Source organism: Calonectris borealis, chromosome 4 (genome assembly GCF_964195595.1).
Source record: "Calonectris borealis chromosome 4, bCalBor7.hap1.2, whole genome shotgun sequence".
NCBI classification, from domain to species: Eukaryota; Metazoa; Chordata; class Aves; order Procellariiformes; family Procellariidae; genus Calonectris; species Calonectris borealis.
The window spans coordinates 82,660,228-82,679,922 of NC_134315.1; the positions used below are offsets into that span (position 1 = coordinate 82,660,228).

Here is a 19,695-nt window from a genome sequence, read left to right on the forward strand (position 1 = left end):
AGTTGAGGTCTAAGTTTTTGAGCTTATGCAATAAATGCTTGAGGAGTATCTAAAAATCACAGTTGCATGCTCTTACAAGCCACTCGGCCAGCCAGTTTTGAAAAAAAAAAATCCTTCAATATTAAACCAAAAGCTTAGGGACATCCTCTTCCACAAAGTCCAACAAATTAATTTAATTGTCAGAAGTTTCCAGTAGTCCCAGTTCACAATATCCTCGATTTAAGCATTTGGAAAAAACCCACAAAGCTCTGTCACTGACAGGGACTGTATAAACTCCAAAACAGCATGGTAAGTACACCCAAAAAGCAACATCAAAAGACTGATATTTCAAACTGTCATAGAATATGAGATAGTATCCTTCTCTTATAGTAGAAATCAAACTTATCAAAACCTCACCGATGGCAGAGCCTTCTTTAATGAGCCTAAATTTCTAAAGGAATTTCTGAAGTCATGGCCCCACTCCGAAATGCAATGAGCTTCATCAACAGCTATGACAGTAATACCTGGTGGGCACAAAACCACAGCATAGACACATTAACAAAACAAACCGACATGGGCAGTGACAAAATACGAACACGCCATTCTGCTCAATTTCAAGCTTTCCTGAGAAGGCACCAGCTTAATTTTTTGTTTCTAGGATGCCTTCTGGTGCACTGACTCCAAGCCCTTTTTTGTAATGGCCTCTTTTGTGCAAAGGCCTGGGAGCTTTTACAGACTCCCCTACCACCACCTCAGCTGCCTTCTCCAAGCTCCAGATCTCCAACATCCCTCACCAGAGGTCAAAATCCTGAGCTACCTCTGACAGAACCTTTTCCCACTCCCACCCCCTCCCACGCCAAACTTCCTTAATAATAGTCACAAATGCTGGTTACAGATATCATTAATTTTATTTTCTGGATTGTAAAACAAAGCCTGAGTGTCTCAGGTCTGCACTGGAGAGATAATTCAGAATCCAGAAAAATATGTGGGGAGAGGGGTCAAAGATTCCACTGGAAAATAACCTTACTTTTTCCGAATCAGAAAAAAACGTCAAGTTGAGTACAAATATCCTTTCTGATCTGCATGTTCAAAGCACCCTAGTGTCAGAGAGGCCAAGCATACAGCTTCTCGGGACTCCAGATATTCAGACGGCTCATCTTCTCCCTAGATATTCCTCCCTGCCTACAGCACTAGAAACTCAGCTCCTTAATAAAAAAAAATTCTTCGCGTTTATGTGCCTTGAATTTACCCTACTATGAGGGAAGCATCATCTTGGATGAAAAGAGAATTTTTAAGATGCGCTATCGTGTTTCAAAACACAATTTCATTGTTACATTCTGCGAAAGATCAGAGAGATTAGAATACTTAAAAGGCTAAAATATTTTGTGATATACATTTCACTTCCTGTGATGTAAAGATCAGTGTTTTAGCACCTCTGTTCCCAGTAACTTGTTTAATGTTCCCGTGCCAAAACCACTCTAAAGACTACTCACATATGATCTTTTTTTCATCAACAACAGGATCTTCCGACACCATTTACTGGCAGTCACTACACTAGCCTCTGAGCTCATTAATGGTAAAAAACTGGTGCAACTTTCTCAAGCATTAAAAAAAAAGTTTCAATGTTATTATTTAAGCTGCCTGCCAACTCATCCAAAACCTTTTCCCCAACTTACCAATAGTTTGGTCAAGACACTGAAGTAACTTTAAGTTCCCCGAACAAAACTCTGGAGTCATATATATGACTCTGTACTGACCCCTGAAACATCAAAAAAATATACCGTCACAGAAGGAAAAACCCCAGACAACTCAACCAAATGAAACAAACCCACGATTGTTTATAAGATAAAAATGAGAACAAGTACAGACTTCTGGATAAGGAACGAGAGGAGGCGAAGACCGTAGAAAGCATTCCAGAACAGTAGGAAAGCAAGGCAGTACACAGCATTACAGGAAAAGGAAAAAGAGTGAAGAGATTTACTAGCCTTTAAAACAAGAAGGGACTGTTGCGATGACTAGGTGACAAACATAGGTCTAAGACCTGTGTGAAATCATGTATAAACCACAACATAAAGCTGAGTTAACGAGCCCTGTGTCCCCAGCCAGAGGGCACAAGAGGGTGGCCGTAGCCTCCCGCATGCTCAGCCTGGGTGAACAAAAGCAGCACCACGGACTGCCGGGTTCCAGCTCTGAGCCAGAACCAAGAGTTTCAGCGATGATAGATCAAGGAGACATCCTACCTCTGAAACACGTAACTCGGACCCTGCAGTCCCAGAACGCTTATTGAAGACTTACTCTTTCATGCATTCACTGATGTTTTCCGACTGAGCCGAACCAAGCAAGCAAGCTGGAATGCCTGACATTCTGCAGAAATAAAAAAAGCGCAGTCATGAACAGATTTACTCTCGATGCTTTCTGCCTTAGCTTTCAGCCTATGCCAGCACTTTGTAAATGAAGTTCAAGCTGTGAGATCAGAGACTACTTTCTTCCAAGGATCTTTGTGGGGAAAAACCTTTTCAAAAAGCAAGAGTGGTCAGGGACTATTCCTGCCACCCAAATGCTCTTCCACTTCTCCTCCAGCTGTCCCCCACAACACACCCTTGACGAGTGCAATAAGAAATCAGAGAAATAAAGACCGTTTTCCTTGCACAGGAGACAAGTTTGCTAATAAAACACCCAGAAGAACAAAATACGGTAGGTATATTTTCTTTAGCTATTAACTTACGCAGTTCATCACATTTGGATGTAAGTCTTACTAGCTCGCAATATGTTGCCTCGCCTTTCAATCTTTTGTGAGCTACTGGTGCTCCACCTGCTCATTTTCAATCAGGTGGCTGCTTTTTATGACAGATTCAATAATGACACTTACCAGCTCAGCCACTTCATAGTTGACCTCTTTCAGGACCCCACAACCCCTGTCCTCTTAACTCGGTGATTTACTGCACTCGATTACAGCCCTTGGTTTCAATAGCTTCTCCCCCCTCATTCCTCTGTGCTTCAGTCCTTGGCAGAACTGCACCCAGACTGACAGACAAATTACTGAATTGCATTAGGTTGTAGAAATTCCGTCTCCTCAGCCTTCAAAATGAATGACCCACCGAGAAGGTAGTGAATAAACCCTTTCCATTGAGGAAAACAGTATAAAAGCCAAAGAAGGTGGTGAATACATATAGACACCCTGCTGACTAATACTCAGTCTAGAAGCTGGCTATAGGGACAGCTTAGGCTGTCCAGCCTTTCATCTGCACACAGTCACGACGTGCAGCAGAAAATACCACACGTAATTGACATTCCTTACTTCAAAAAATCTTCATATCCCGTCTTTCACAAAAGACCTGTTCTTTCCAAGTTGGACAAGGCAGGAATGAACTAGACAACTCAGCACGATTCCCACAGCTTACATGAAAAAGCGTCAGAAGTGAATAGCTATTATACCAGAAAGCAAGTACACACAGAGAAAGCATTATCAGGTATTAAAATCAAAGAGATTTATCTTGACAACACCTATAACTGCTCCTGTAAAAGCGATTCAGTGTCACCCACTAGTTCCCCCATCAGACCTTTCAAGAACTGAAGGGGCTAGGTGTTAGGAGACTTACTACACTGTCCGTCTTAAAAGTCTGTGCCATAACTTTGATCTGAATGGCCTACAGCTTCGAGCTGTATGTTGTTCAGATGTTACTTCTCAAGCCCAAAGGAAGCCCTACCAAATTTTGACTTAACTCTCACAGGCTGAAACAGCCTGTGAAGCTCCTCCATCAGTTCAGTCTGCACAAAAAGGGCCTGTGAATCCAGAAATACTTGAAAAGGATCCACCTTCAGGAACCACCTACCAGCGTAGATCCTTTGCAAATTCAGCCTACAGTTCACTTAACTGGCAAATCCAGTGGACTTAGACTATTTACACAGTTTGCATGTGTTCCTTGAGAAATGTATGCTTTACAGCTGACACACAAACAGCTTGCTGTACAAAGCTGCAACCTTTAACACCAAGAACTGCCACAAGAAGAATCCGTGGGTTTCCACAGGCAATACAGCAGCAGCTTGTTACTACTGCGTTACTTACTGTAGCTGCAGCACCTGGTCCTCCATCAAGGAGATAAGGGGACAGATGACAATTCCTGTATGTCCAGTGTAAACAGGAGGAAACTGGTAGCACAAGCTTTTTCCATAGCCTTAAAGAAACAAGGCAGAAGTGAAACATCACGCTTTCTATACAGCTATAACATACAGCTACAGAAGACAATTCTAACACCTTGTTGAGCCCTAAAAAAAAAGTGATATTTGCTCTGCTAATAGAGGAACAAAGATGGAAGGTAGATACCATTCGATACCCCTCTCTACGCCAAGGGCGGCGACAAAGGCTAGGCCAGAAAAATAAGTAGCCAGCATAGCTGGCTCAGACTTACACTATCTCAGTCGGGGCACCCTGCTCACATAAGCCAATCTCCAAGTTTGAGTCCTACTCTCCCCAAAACGGAAAAGATTTTTTGCTGCTTCTTAGGATGTAAAGGTAACTTACCCGTTGCCATGACAACAAGATTATCTCTTCTGTCTTCTAAAAGGGAATTAATCACTTTCCACTGGACCCTTTAATTTAAACAAAGGGGAATATTTCTTTTTTGTCACGACACATAACATGTAAATTTTGTGAAACTGCATATTCAGTTGAATTTCACCTTAAAGAAACCCTTCCAGCTGCCTTCGAGTGTTGTCTTTGCACCCTGCAACCACTCAAACACTCCAACTACTGCAGGTAGTCCCACCAGTGTTACAGTGGGCACCTCTAACAGGACTAAGGCAAGCAACATGTGATGCAGTCATTCACAGAAGATCACAAAACCACCTGTGTCCCCCATATGTTAATAACTGATCTGCAAACACTGTGAAAACTAGAGTTGTCTTCAACACATGAGATACTAAACAGGAGACCTCGATTTTGCCAAACATTTTTCATCCTTCTGTGGTCTCGCAAGTGTACATAACTGCGGTCAATTAAAAAAATCCCCCTGCCCCCGCTTCCAAAAGTTAACCAAAGGTTTTAATTGAGTAACACAGCTTCCCCCACAAAGCGTTGCTCTTAGGCTGCGTCTTGCACAGAAAGCGTTCCACCACCAGTCATCCAGGAAGATTTCATCCCATTCCCATTCAACGTAAGAACCGTCACAGCAGCGCTCGAGTACGTAAGCAAATACTGCATTGAGATGACTCCACACCAGATAAACAGACCAAAGCCTGTCCCTCCTTCATTAGAGCCACATAACCAAGGATAACCCCACTAAAGAAGTTAATCATACAGAGAATAACATCGGTGCAGTTTCTTGCTCACTGTTTAACACACCTGAACTAGAGCTGATAGAACAATGCCTCCATCACAGGAAATACGCCATCAGAAGAGCAATCAACTCACCCTCTACTGCGAGAGTACAGTATTGTACTTAACGCTCCCTAAGATTTATTCTGACATCTTGTTGTGGCAAAGGTTGCTTTTCTTTTCCTAGGCATTTTAGACAGGTCCTAGTTTGTTAGTGGTTTTTAAAACAAGTAGTAATAAGAAGAGTCATCCGAGTTGAAAGAAAGGAAAGAAAATTCCTCTAGAGTGTACATTTTAACAGAACATATACTTACGGTTTAAACGAAGAATGCCCAAAATAAGTCTTCAGACATGTGATGTGGCTTTCGCTAGGTACTGGCAGCGATGGATCTTTAGTGTGAGAGAAGATAAAAAACCTCATCTGTGATTACACTTAAAAAGACGAAGCACTGTCTTGACAAACAGTCTGCTCCTGGTTAGTGATGCCCAGGGCCTAGGATTTGAGCAACTCCAGTTAAAAAGAGTGACATCAAACTCCGAAGATATTTACAGGCTAGAATAAAGGATTAAAAAAAGCACATAGGCTCCTCAGAAACCCTGCATGAGTAGGAGAACACGTGGCTTAATTAATGAGATAATCAAGCAATAGGTATTGTAATGCATAGCTGCGTTATTTGCAACACGTTCAGGCGAGGTACTAGAGATGTTTTATTGTGCGTGCCTTTAAAGACCCTACTGAAGTTACACTAATCAATACCCGACACTGCAAGTTGCTAACAAAGTCACGGTCCGAGAATGACATACGAGGGGATCCTGATCTTGCTGTGAACACTGAAGAAACATATTCAACATCTCAGTTGAAATTTATCATTAACATTCAGCAGTAGAAAGCATAACATTACCACCTGGTTTTTGTCTGTTGGGCAAGCACACGTTCCCTGTAACAGCCTGTCTAGCTATTGTTTAGTGAGATGAACTGAACAAAGAAACAACTCACTCATCCGTCCCCGTCTAGCAGCCCACATTCTGCTTGGAAGAATCAAGCGGCTCTTCTCCAGCCTGATGCTGCCGCTTCCAGTGAGAAGGTCTACAATCTCACTTACACAACCAGGGAAGGAAGCTTTCACACAGGGACACTCCGAACAAGCCAAGGTGTTTTCCACCTCACATTTCAGCCTTTTTTCCCCCCATTTGATTTGTCTCCACAGGGCCAGCTCCAAAGCATTAGGTCAAGATCACCCCCAAGCCAGAAATTCCTAAGAATTCTGCCACAAAGCAGCAGTAGTGGGACAACAGAACAAAAGCATGTAGCAGAGGTACTATCTTCCTCTCTGCTGTGTTCTGAATAGGTCCCCTCAAGTCTGCATGACCTCCACATCCCCAAATCAGTTTTACTCCCATTAAGCATACATCACGTCTACCGATCACGGCAGGAGTCAACTATGTTCTGCCAAGGCCACCTTTAAATTTTCATCTTGACGCACCGACAAGTACTCCTTTCAAAACCCAGGTGAGCTTTCACTTTCTGCTTAAAGAAACCAAGCACAAAATGTCCCTGTGCTTCCACATCTGCTTCCATAGATAGAGGAGTTGTTTTTATTTTATCGTGCACGATAATGTAAAACATACCCAAACATTCCTCCTCTTCTTCCTCAATGCCTTCATCTTCATCACCATCAATGTTCAATTCTGCGTCAGGAGTTTTCCTGGCTTTATTGGACTCTCTTTCAGTTAAAACTCCTTTGGAATCGTCTACATTTTGTAAAGACTGAGAAATCAGGGAAAAAGTTACTTCTGAGCATTAAAGGGGAGAAACAATGCATATCTGAGATAATATGATACAGGGACACATAGTTTTAATCTACTTACAGCATAACTTAGATATATTGGCACACAGCACAAAGAAGAGCACTGTGGTCAAACTACTTTATCAGTAGCATTCAAATTCCAAGAGTCATTTCCTGGGTACCATTACAACAGCTTTCGTTTTTTCTTTGCAAAAAGGTCATTGAAGTTTTGAAGGCATTGAAATCTGTTATTTTATAAAACCAACGGTTGGTTCGTGTTTGTTTTTTTTTTTTTGACTTTAAACTAGATGAAGACACAACTTTCACTGTTAAGTGACTTAAGAGGCTAATCACAAAAAACAGAAACAAAGGATGGGATTCCAATGTCGTGTTACGCTCATTGTTTCCAAAACATGGTACTCGGAGGAACACTAACTAAACCCCTTCTACTCAAGTTAGCTTTTTTAACCAAAATTGCTTTTATTGAAGATTGACACGCAGCACTGAGAACCATCCAGAAGAGACCCGGTCCTTCCCTAGAAGAAAATTCAACTTTTTCCCCCCCCAGAACTTTGAGTCTTGCTTCCTACTTAGCTGTAAACACAGTTAACCTTCACACGTGTACCAGCACACGAACACTTGTCATGAATACTTGTGACTGCTCTGGTGGAAATGTTCAGTCATTTGACTCGAAATACATACAGCACTGTCTGGGGGATCAAGAAAAAAGCCAGGGTAAAGAAAAATAAAACTCAACATCTAAATCTTCTTTCCAGGAAAGAAAAGTTATGCCACTAAAAACCTTTTTTAAGAGGCCTGCAAAACATGGCTACAAAGCAGTTTGACCTACAGCCCAGGTTAGCAGCACCTGCAGCGCACAAACCGCCCTGTCGGCTCAGCCCCTTGGACAAGGGTTTGAATGCATGACACTGGAGCAGATCCGTTTATGAATTATTATCTACACAAAGGCAGTAAGTGGGTGGATCAAGTCCAAGCTGATATAATAAAGATGCGGTAGGATGCGATATTGAAGTCTAACACTAGTAAATTGAATTCTTTAGGAATCCACACATTCTTCTGTCCACCTTTTTAAGCAACACCCTTTTGCTTCATATTACCTCCCCTCAACTACACTCCACTGTGACCCAAGAGCATCATCATTACAAAAGAAGAAAAACAAAACCCTGAGGCACTCACTTTAATCATCTCCATTTCCAGTTCTTCATCACTTTCAATGACACAATTGGAAGTATTTTGTTCGTTGTCTGTGGAGCACGCTTCCTAAGAAAAAAAATTATTTTCTTCTTACCAGCAGTTATTTCTATTTTACCCACAACCTTTCAATCTTCTGTACGTACTATAAACCATTTCTCTTTACGCTTTCACTTGTTACCAATAATAACTAAGCTCAACATTCAGCTCTGAAGCCTGCCCATTAAAAAAATATCTGAAAGAAATATTAGAACATAACAAGGCTCTGTAGTAAGAGACAAAACCGGTAGTATCACCAGATGTGCGAAACTTGGAACATAAGGAAATAATAATCTTATTTAAGAGACATCACTCCCCATTCAGCAGTCACAAGAAGGACTGCTATTTAGAGATCCTTTAGAAAAACATCTGCTTTTTTTTTATGACCAAGTTGGAGACGCGCGAGAGCAGAATTTATCACCATACTGCAAGAAACTCTTTGACAGCGTATTAGCAACTGAAAGAGGAAAACTAATCAGACTATCTAGAGATTCTGTATTCAGTACTAATCCTTCCAATCACAACACTCAAGAGCAGCTCAGTGCTTCACTACCTCCACAAATATTTTCCAGACTCCGAGCCCTTCTTCCAGCCCACCTTAACATTCTCTCAGGAATATCAGGAATAGAACTTTTTAAAATCTTGGGGGAAATAAAGGATGAGATTATTTCCTCCGCCAAGCATCCAAGATTAACGAGGGCTTTTCTCATTACCTCAGGCGCAGCTTCCTTGACCAATCCTTTTACAGCCTGAAGTTCCAGGATCTGAAGTTCTTGCTCCGTTATGTCTAATGACATGAAGTCATCTCTGTCTGCTTCGTCCTTAGGGCTGACCGCTGCAGCCCTGTCTTCCACACCAGTGTTACCTCCCCCTGCCTCTTCTTTATCACCATCTCCCTCCCAGAGGCCAGCTAGTGTAGCATCAGAGCAGACGTTGAAGTCACCTTCAAGTTGATTAGCCATTTCAGGCATTTCAACCTTTTGTGCTTCAATGTTGGCTGACTCTGCTTCAAAGTTCGTTGGAGATGCGCCACAGCTCCTCTCCGGTACAGACGAGGAGCCTGAACCAAACAGCGTGCTTTTTAAGGCATTTACATTCTCTGATATGTCAGTTAGTATTTCTGCAGCCCTAAAAGGTAAAACAAGAAAGTTACACCAAAATGATAAAGGCAGTTACTACGTACATCTCAGCCACAAGCAGAACTGAGGATTCCTCAGTAGTCTGTTTCTCCAGATAGAGTTACTCCAAAACTGCATAGATAAAGGCACACATAAAGGCTCATCACTCATATGCATTTGGCATTCCACTTTGTGAGAAGAAAATTCAATTTCTTTACACTGAAGAAAACCTATAAAGACTTTCCAAAAACACTGTTTGTGGTATTGCCCCCACACTTGTATCGAGTCTCCAGACTTCTAGTAGTTAGTCATGCGTGAGTCCTGAGTATTTATTAAAGAAGGTCTTGCTGTGCATTTCAACAAGAAGAACAGATTCAGCAAAGCTCAGTGGCAAACCCACTGCAGTTATACCAATGAAAAATCTATGTTCCTACGTCTAAAGACAATATTTTCCCATCGAGTGTTCTGTGCTTTCTTTTATTGGAAAAGGACGCACAGATTACAGAAACGGCTGTTAACACACGTGTATTTTGTTGCCTGGGACCTCAGGGATCAGGAAGAAAACACTGATCTCGCAGGTTAAGTAGAGACAGGCTGGCAAAAATCTAACCTCTGCATATTTTCAACTTGTCCAGAAGAGTCAGGGATGCGAGAAGCCAGGTCCGTTATCTCTTCAGCTAGTGAAGTCAAGCGCTCCTTCACACCCTCTGACAACGTGTCACCTAGAAGAAGTGCCATCAGGGTTATTTCACAATAACTGAGGTCTAACATCTATACACGAATCAGTTCCATTCAGGTAACTGCATTTCTACAGTATCTACAGCTGCTACGACAGCCTTTTCGGGTGCTTCAGTATCAAGTACACAGAACCACGCCAACCTTCCATATACTTCAGCATTGCATCTCTTCCAGTGGCCCGTTACACATGCTCAGGGCATAAAGATACAGGACAGGACCATTACAAAGGGAACCTTCCCCAGTATACCCTCCAGCTTCCAGAAAAAGGCCGCTAACACAGGTATACCGACTAAACCAAGGCCAAAAAATTGCACCTCATATTAAGGTGATAGCACTGCCACTTATGTCTTTGATATAAAAGTAAAATTCAGCCAGTACAAAAAGTAAACAAACTTCCCCCTGCTCCTTTTTCAACGTTAATCTACATGCAATGCTTAAGTTGGCTTATGAAGCACAGAACTGAACAAAACCCAAGATTTTAGAATCACTTTCCTAATTAAGTAAATAATGCTAAGCTGCTCTAAAAAAATGTGTGTCCTATTTATATGTCTCAAGAAAAGCATTAGTTCATAACATGGGGTTTTTTTTGTGATCTTATTTCTTCTTAAACTAGATTTTTGTCCCTGCATCAACAGAATTGAAATTCACTCACTGAAGTGTTTCCATAAACTAACTGAAATGACAGCAGGAATTCCTACCATCTCTGTATACAGCAGAAACCAACAACATACCAAGACTGCATTCCTACATCACTATGGGAATTAGTTACACAGTACGGTAACCCAGGTCATCTAAGAGCCCTTACGCTCTGCTCTCTCAGAAAGCAACGTCTACTCACTAGGAAGCCAGACAATCCTGACACAAAGGGACTATGAAAAAACCTGTTGAGAAATAGAATATTCAATTGTACGTTGAATAAATTCCTTATGCTTCAATGTATAATTTACCTCTTCTCACGCAAAGTAATTTCCGCTCACTATTAATCATATTTTTCAGTTTTTGATAAATGATGAAGCCAGCCTGCAAACGAAAGGAAAAAAATTAGTACTCAGTACTCTGCCGAGAAAGAATATCTTAGAAACTAAACAAAAAAAAACAACAATTAATTCATAAACCATGGCACAAATACATTGTGAACATCAAATTCTGATTTGTTGGCCCATGCCGTACAAGCGTCAATGTTCTGCCATACCGCATTCTTCATCACAACCAGGTTACATTTTACAGCTTGCTTCACAAAAAACTAAATCCTGAGTTGGTGTCCACATTGTAGCGGATACTCTTATATAGACCCCCGCATGGTTATCTTCTAAAGTTAGCTGCAAATAGAGAGCTCCAAGTACTCTGCTCCCAGTCTCATCATCTGCTCCACCTCATTCAGATTTTGTGTAGTGCTCCAAGAGAATAGCTATGAACCTACTAAGATAGATTCTGAGTGCTTAAAATTACCCTTGATATGAATAATAAATTAAAACAGGAAAATGCAGCCTAAAGCCAGGAATGTGCTAATTAGGCTACACACGTAAACCAAAGCATCTTAAAGAAGTAAGAGAAAGAATCAAGTTACTCCCTCACATTTTCCTGTGAGGCTCCAAAAAGGCAGGTTAGGTGAACAGAGCGTAGTGAGAAAGAGGCATTGCCTGGTAAAAGCTGGCCCCAGCAGCTGCACCAGGCACCAAAAATAGAGCTCCTTTCCTTGTTGGTGTCGTGGTTTAACCTGGCAGGCAGCCAAATACCACGCAGCCACTCGCTCACTCCCCCCACCCCCCCAGTGGGACGGGGAGAGAATCGGAAGGGGAAGAGTGAGAAAAACTCGTGGGTTGAGATAAAGACAGTTTAATAGAACAGAAAAGGGAAAATTATGATAATAAATAATGATAGAATATACAAAATGAGTGATACACAATGCAATTGCTCACCACCCACGCTGACCGATAACCAAGAAGCGATCGCTACTTCCTGGATCACGCCTACCGTTCGTGTCCTGAGCATGACGTCACATGGTATGGAATACCCCATTGGCCAGCTGGGCTGGCTGTCCTGATTATGTTCCCTCCCATCTCGTGTACCTAGCTCAGTCAGTAGGCACAGGAGCTGTCCTTGGACTAGGAGGGCACTTAGCAACAACTGAAAACATCGGTGTGTTATCAACATTCTCCTCGTACTAAATCCAAAACACAGCTCTAGGAAGAAATTTAACCCTATCCCTGCCGAAACTAGGACAGTTGGTTTGGGTCTTAAGAGGTGCTAAATCCTCCACAGTTTAACATTTAACTAAACCAGAAAATATGTTATGTTTCCTGAGTCAGAAAAGAAAACAGAGACCACTGTCCCACTTCCCTTCCTCTGTCTAACCTCATCACAGAAATAAAAGCCTGAGGGGAACTAAATTACTCTTCCTCGTAATGCATACTGTGGTTCTACTGTATTAGCCACTAGAGAAGGTTGTGTTTCTTCCAAGTTACTTATTAATTTCATCTCACGTATTAGATTTAGCAGGATTTTGGGTCATAAGCAGCTTAAGAAAGATGACCAAAAACACCGCTAGAAAACACATCCAAGAGGGCTAACAGGCTACGGTGAATACCTGCAGACAAGGGAACCAAATAATAATTGCCCGCTCTTCACTTCCGTAAACAATTTTTGTACTTAAATACACATCAGCCACCTTACACCTATGTGAGATAATCACACTGCAAGAATTTAGGCTTACTCTATACAGACAGTGATAAAATTCACCCGATTGCTCCATCAACACTCACTTCCCTGAGGTGACAACTTGAGTCCAAACGGACAGACACTCCTCAGGCATACTCGTTGGTGCCCGTGTTACCTGGCACGTTCAGAGCGCAGCAGAACTTCCAGGAGCTCTGCTTCATGAATAGACTTCAATAAAAAGGCAAATCTTGCAACACCATGAAACATTAAGAGGTAAGGACCTCATGGGAGGCTCAAGGCTGCTGTGGAATGGGGTTTCTTTCTTCCATCTACATTCAATTTTCTACGTCAAATGTTCACCATAATATCCTCTTCAAGTGATCTCAGCAACAAGACAGGTTAGCGAGTCAGGTACAGCAGTATCATCTTCAACAGACAAGATAGTTTGAAGCTCTGGTTGAACACCGGGATTTAAAAACTTAAGACAGATAAGGAATTGGACAGCAACCTACTTGATGGCATTTCCACCTTTACGCATCCCATATCCACAGCAGACCTGAGTCTTCCTAAGTTCATTATGTTCTGTAGCAGAAAGGTGTTAAAAACAGCAACTAACGGCGCATTAGAAAAGGAATTTCTTGATACGGGTGGAACCGTCGTCTCTTGTACGTACATAGGCATCTGTGGCTGCATACAATTTTTGTTCTTCACTGAGCGGAAACTCTTCCCAATTACTGCAGCGGACAGACTCATCCTTCAAAAGCTGCTTGCCAAAAAGGTGTTTTACCAGACCATTTAGACTCCATATCTCCTTACACTTCAGCTAGGGAAAGAAAAAAACAAAGGACTTGTTTAAAGGGGAAAGCAATCGGACCTGGCAGAATGTATTCCCAGCAGTGGCAAAGCATACTTAATCCCTCGTTAGAAGCAGAGAGCTCTGGGTTAGTCACAACAAACTAGTTTCTCAAAGCAGTAACTCGTCTCCAGGCCTAATTCTGCTCTCATCGTTTTAAAAGGTAGTTTGGCCATTCAAAAGCTCTACTTCCCTGCCCTGAAACTGTGTCGTTGGAGGACATACCCACATTGTCAAGCTGGGCCAGATGAGTCCACGCAATGTGAAGTGGTATTGTCACACTACCAAAAATAGGAAATATCTGTACAATGCAGTCTCTGGGTTGAAAAAATAAAAGCCATAGACTTAAACAGCAACACCTCTCTCCTCCAGCATTTTTCTATTATTTGCCTATATAATGGGAGAAACCCAATATCAAACACCAGGAATTTATTTAACGTAAACGCAGGAACATTAAAGTCTGCCTGTAAGCGTTTTGTCATCTTTTGCCAGTCTGAAACCAAGCGCAGGCAGGAGAGCTCAGTTATAGACCACATTAACCACTATTCAGTGTGCTGGGAAGCAGTTCATCAGAAGTCTCTAGAAGTCACCCCCACCACACTGCTGTTTTCAATTGCTTTTGTAATCGGACTTGTCAGTCACGGTTGCTACATGCTATTGTCTTAAGAGCCAGTTTTGGAAACTTTCCGTCAGAACCCCAAGGATCCAGGACTCAGGGGCACAGCCTTCTGCTATTCCAGCTTGTGAGCACTTGCAAAACATGCAGAATGGTCGAGCCTAACAGAGGCAGTGCAGCATTATCAGCTCACCGCCTTAAATCTGGTATAAAAAAAACCTACCAACTGTTCATTTTAGGTTCCCTCAGCCCTCCCCCTCGCATTGTGCCATTATACATAACCCTTTTCTTTGTTCTCTCAAGCTTCACTTTCAAGTTTATTTTTGGTTTGTTTTCCCTCTAGCAAAAGACTTTAAAGCTGCTCTCAGAGATCACATTACTCATCTTCATTACAAATTATCCTGGAGTCGGACGCTGGGATAAAAAAAAAGGAGGAGGATTAATGGAGGAAACTCCACGTCTGAAAAGAAACAGCTCCTTCCATTGCTTGAGCAAAACAGTTTCATTTGTACAATGTCCAACCCACTGGGAATTGAAACTTCAAGGTGCCTCATACGGAGAGCCCTGCCCCAAATGCTGATGATACATCACTTTCCCCTTTCCCCCGCTGTGCTTTAATTACAGAGGGTACATAAAGCACAGAACTGAGTAAGGTATAAGTAGTATTATTTCTGGGCATTCATCTGTCCTCCACCAGGAAAATACAATTGTTGCTATGATCGTACCAAACAAAACAATGCACAGAAGGAAAGACAAGTGCGTGGAGAGACGGAGTACAGGTCAGAAAAAGCCTTGCATATGGAGAAAGACAGAAAAGCTTTAAGGAACATGCTAGAACTAAGTATGGCAGGATGATTTGGAAGGTAATAAACCTTTTGCTCTCTTCCCTAATAAGACGGCACACATCTCCCTAAATCAAATGGTATCAACCAAAAACCCAACTAAACTGAAATTCAGGGTGCGCCAAATGCAACACGACTTCTACACAACGGGTCATCAGGCACTGGAAACTGCACCCACGTGAGAGCAGAGGCGACATCAACTTCAGAGTCAGGGAAACAAAAATATTTCTACTGCTCCAGATCATGTGGCAAACACCTCCGCATGTAGGACTTCAGGGAAGACCTTGATGCTTCCTTCCAGCACCAAGCAAGCCATGGCAGGAGGGCTGCCTCCCTTCAAACAGCCATCAGTCCTTCACTGCCTCCGCAGCTTTTCTTGCATCTTATTTTCAAGGTTCAGCTGTTTCTGGGTCAAGTACACCACTGCCAGTAGAACCCTGACTTGACACAATCTGGCCGTTTCCATCACTTAGAAGTAAAGAAAATGCATCTGCAGCTGAATTAAAGCACCGTACTTTGTAAAAGCAAAAGGTGAACAGACCTGAAAGGGGACAAATGTTCACTGAGAACACATTGAAAGACAGTACTTAGTTCTGCAGACTTTCTTTAGAGTTCTTCTTTAACTTTTTTTAATTATGTTACAAGACATTCCTGCTTTATTCTACAAAATACATTTGCTATCAGAATTGAACCCCTATGAAGACAAGGAAGCCTCCTTTTGTACAGCACAATAACAAGATTCCCTCCCACAACAAAAAGGTTTTAAGTTTTACTTTCTCATTAGCAACGTCAGCCAGCTCCACAAAGCTCTTCAGTTTGATTTCAAAGTCACTCATCAGCTTCCATTGATCTCCCTCAATTCCTACGCCAACCTTTTTAATTGTTTCATCTTCGAGCAGTCTTTTGAGTCCCTTGGGAAAACCTAAAATAGATTAAGCCCAAACATGAGAAACTCAATACTGGAAGATGCCAGAAAGTCTAATGGAAACGACAAAATCCTAGCAGAAAGGCCATCTGCAAAAACCTGTGCTTTTACAGGAAAAACCCCCAAAGTTGCACTGTTTATGTGACTGTTTATACTATGGAATGACTGGAAACATCAATTAGTTGTTATGTATCATCTACAGACAAACAGGAATGAAATATTTCAAATACACAAATTTATTCTGCATCTGAAAACAAATCAAGTAATAAAGTTAAACCACCTTAATTCATTTGTCTTACTGATGGTTCAATCGCATTACAAAAAGGCAACCTCTAACTGGAAAAGATACTCCGATTGTCTGAATTGGATGCTCATGAAACCAAATGCAATATTATTTTACTGTTTTCCACATTATTCCTTCCCAGTTTTTGCTGTTTCACATTCCCGGAAAACACTTTAAACCATCAGCATGGGGAATCACCAGGAAACCAGATTCTGTGGAGGCATACTCAGTGCTAACGCTGGGCTGGTCCAACAAGAGCATTTGGAAAACAGAATTCGCCAATCAGATCCTCCGCCAAGCCCAGACATCTGTCTTAAGAAGAGAAATACTAAAGGATGTACACAGATGCTAAGTATTATATTTTGATTTATCCCAAACTAATGGCACCGCAATCCTGGATCAAGGGGTATTTTCAAGCTCACAGGACTGAGTAGAAGCATGCAGCTTTTCTAGCTGGTTTTCTACAGGAGGCAACAGCCACAGACACTTGAACTAAAGCAGCCTTTTTCTCCCCTCAGTGTTTGTTTCCATTTAAAATTCAGAGCATCTTATTATAATACATACCCTCAGGAACCCACAGCTGGATACCCTTCGTCTCAAGTGTAATTCTAGCACCTACAAACCTAGTATTGCACAAACGCGTAGTACTTAGTATCTGGTTTGGTTCTGATCTCAAATTTCATACATATTTATATACTTCAACAATCACTTTGCATCACTGATTTTATTTTTACAACTCTCTCCACACTTCCATGGCTACCACTGACACACTACACAGACACTTTTGCAACTATAGCAACTATAGCCATCATCAGCTGTGTTGTGGCCTGTCAAGTTGCAGGTCCAACTCAAAGCGTTAGAAAATTACTGTTAAAAAACCACAAAACTGTAGTAACCTGGTGCTGCAAGATGCAGACAAAGTACAACATTGCCAAAGCACCTCAGCCATAACACAATATGGAAAAATCCTCTGTAGAGGAGATGAATACAGTTGAGCTGAACTCAAGCCTGCAACATACGCAGCTGACTTACTGAACAAGCGATTTTCACTTAAGGATATCATAATGAAAACCTTCAAGGACAGGAACTTGCCAGTAGAGGACTTGTGCTCCATTTCCACCACCTCATTTCTAGAAAAGTGACTGTATGAACTAAAAAGATCTAAGTTCAAGACTATACAGAAGCTACAATCTGAGAAGCAGGCCACATTTTCTTAGCAGTCTGTAAGGAAAAAAAAATTAAGAAACGGAAAATTATCAATCATCTTCCCGATAAATATATGTAATTTTTGTCCTTTATACACAGTCCAAGAACTCTCCACTCTCTTCCGCCTGCAGTAGGAAGCATTATTTTTTTGCAAAGAAAAAAAGAAAAGTCTTATCCAACTGGTTAATTCTGCCAGCATCTACGTTTCTGTACATCAAATGTATTCTGCGTAATAAGCGGCAATGGTTGGGGCTCCTGCAAACAGGCTGACACCTCACTCAGTTCAAAGAGCATCTCCCATTGGCAAGAACAGAAATTTTAGAAAATGATTCAGGAGGAAACACCATCTCCTGCTGTAACACACTGTAGCCCACAGGCAACGGTACTCAGCGTCGAGACACAAACACCTTCACTTTTAGAATCAAAAGCGCATTCTGATTCCATGACTACTCTTCCCTTGGCTTTCTCTCCTCAAATCTTTTTCTTTTGTGCACTTGTACTTTTCTGTCTCCCAGATTGAATAGCCTCCAGCAATTAAATTTTCCACCCCATTTGCTATAAATGACAAAGGACTGAACACCAACATTAAAATTATCACTGTTATACCTCAGCATGCACACCCCAGGGAAAGCAGACACATCTCACAGGCATAGTTTGAATCTAACATTCAAACCAAAGGCTATAAAATAGCAGCCTCCTTCTCTCATTCTCATTTTCCCCATTTGGAAGCTTTTATTCACATCCATAATGAATTCAGAGTCCGTTGAGCACCCCCCCTTCTCTCCCCACAGCTGCACCACACCAGGTGTCCAGTATTCTTTCTTAAAAGAAATGTCACAAAATGCAGGTATTAGGAACAAACAGCACGACTGCCATTATTTTTGAGGGTTTTTGTTATTGAAGCCAAATTAAAAAGAAACACAGCCTGCTAAATTTAGGTTAGTTTATTTTGGCACTAAACAGAAAGCTCATTGTATGAGCAGGGAATAAAATTTTTAAAACAGAATTAAAATATTCTTTCCCAGAGAGAAAAATAATCCTCAAGTAAGATTCTTTTGCCCTGTTCAGAACCTAAGGTGTTGTATGGCAGCACACAGGGCAAGACTTGGGCTAAGAGCCCCTTGATATAGACAGGCAACACTCAAAGAATAAATCCCTTTATTACAGGCAGGAAAGGGAAGAAGGGGGATGTATTTTTACTACCCGAAGCAGTGTGAAATATCAGCTACTGCTCAAGGCTTAAGTTCAAACTTAATCATAAGAAACAGAGGGCAACTCGTGCCATAATAAGAAGAAAGGAAGTACAGTACCTGACATCGAAGAGATGTGAAACAAATAACACTTCTCCTCGGTCACACATATCTGGATTACAGCTATTTTCGCCATTTTTCCTTTAGTATATGATGGTGGCCATTCGATATCAAATCCAATAGCATCCCCATCTGATAAACTCTGCCTGAAAAGAAATGGATATCCTTCACATTTAACTGTTCTTCTACCAATATTTAAAATACCAGGCTTAAGTTATCTTACATAGATGATGAAGGGAATCACAGCCAGTCCACCTTTCCTTTCACATGTACAGGACACAGAAACCATTGTAAAATCAATGCTACAAGAAACCCTTCAAACCTCAGCAGATCTTACTGCATGCAAACAGTAGCATAGAAAGCCCCAGGAAACAGTCAGATACAAGAGATGATGGAATAGTTTATATTCCTTGAAAGCTTGTTCTTTATCTGCCCCACTGCACTGAAAGTTTTTTATAGAATTTTTTATCCCCAGTAATGTGATCTGTACTATGCAAAAAGGAGGGGGGGGAAATAATCTATTTGCATCATGAATTTACTACCTTTTCTTCAAACACACAGTCCCCAGTTACAAATTAACACATATGCTTGATTTCTTACAGCTCATACTTCCCCATGAAGTCACTGAAGTTGATGGAATTTTCCATACTGCGAAAGGCAAAGAACCTGCGTTAGAGCCTTTACTGCTTCTGCTCGTTAGAGCCTTTACTGCTTCTGCTTAAAGGGAGTGCAAGGTTCAGTGATGGCATCTCCCATAAAAAGCCCAAATGGGAAACTATAACAGCGTAGCACAACGGAGAGGTATTTTTAAACCG

General features: G+C 41.5%; 1 protein-coding gene across 22 annotated transcripts in view; it reads right to left on the minus strand.

Annotated features, from left to right (window-relative positions):
* The window catches only part of WRN (WRN RecQ like helicase), a 47,566-nt gene that overhangs the window by 23,201 nt on the left and 4,670 nt on the right, over positions 1 to 19,695 (minus strand). For 15 of the 22 annotated variants that reach the window (XR_012673649.1, XM_075150334.1, XM_075150332.1 and 12 more), the window contains 14 exons: positions 18,881 to 19,026; positions 15,930 to 16,078; positions 13,519 to 13,668; positions 11,135 to 11,207; positions 10,060 to 10,171; positions 9,045 to 9,459; positions 8,278 to 8,361; positions 6,923 to 7,061; positions 5,608 to 5,683; positions 4,502 to 4,569; positions 4,046 to 4,154; positions 2,275 to 2,343; positions 1,656 to 1,738; positions 397 to 503 (listed from right to left, as the gene is read on the minus strand). Coding sequence is in view for 21 of the 22 variants with exons in the window: in XM_075150334.1 (XP_075006435.1) it covers positions 397 to 503; positions 1,656 to 1,738; positions 2,275 to 2,343; positions 4,046 to 4,154; positions 4,502 to 4,569; positions 5,608 to 5,683; positions 6,923 to 7,061; positions 8,278 to 8,361; positions 9,045 to 9,459; positions 10,060 to 10,171; positions 11,135 to 11,207; positions 13,519 to 13,668; positions 15,930 to 16,078; positions 18,881 to 19,026 (1,780 nt within the window). In the remaining variant the exon portion in view is untranslated. The other 7 variants (XM_075150339.1, XM_075150336.1, XM_075150343.1 and 4 more) reach the window with 7 other exon arrangements.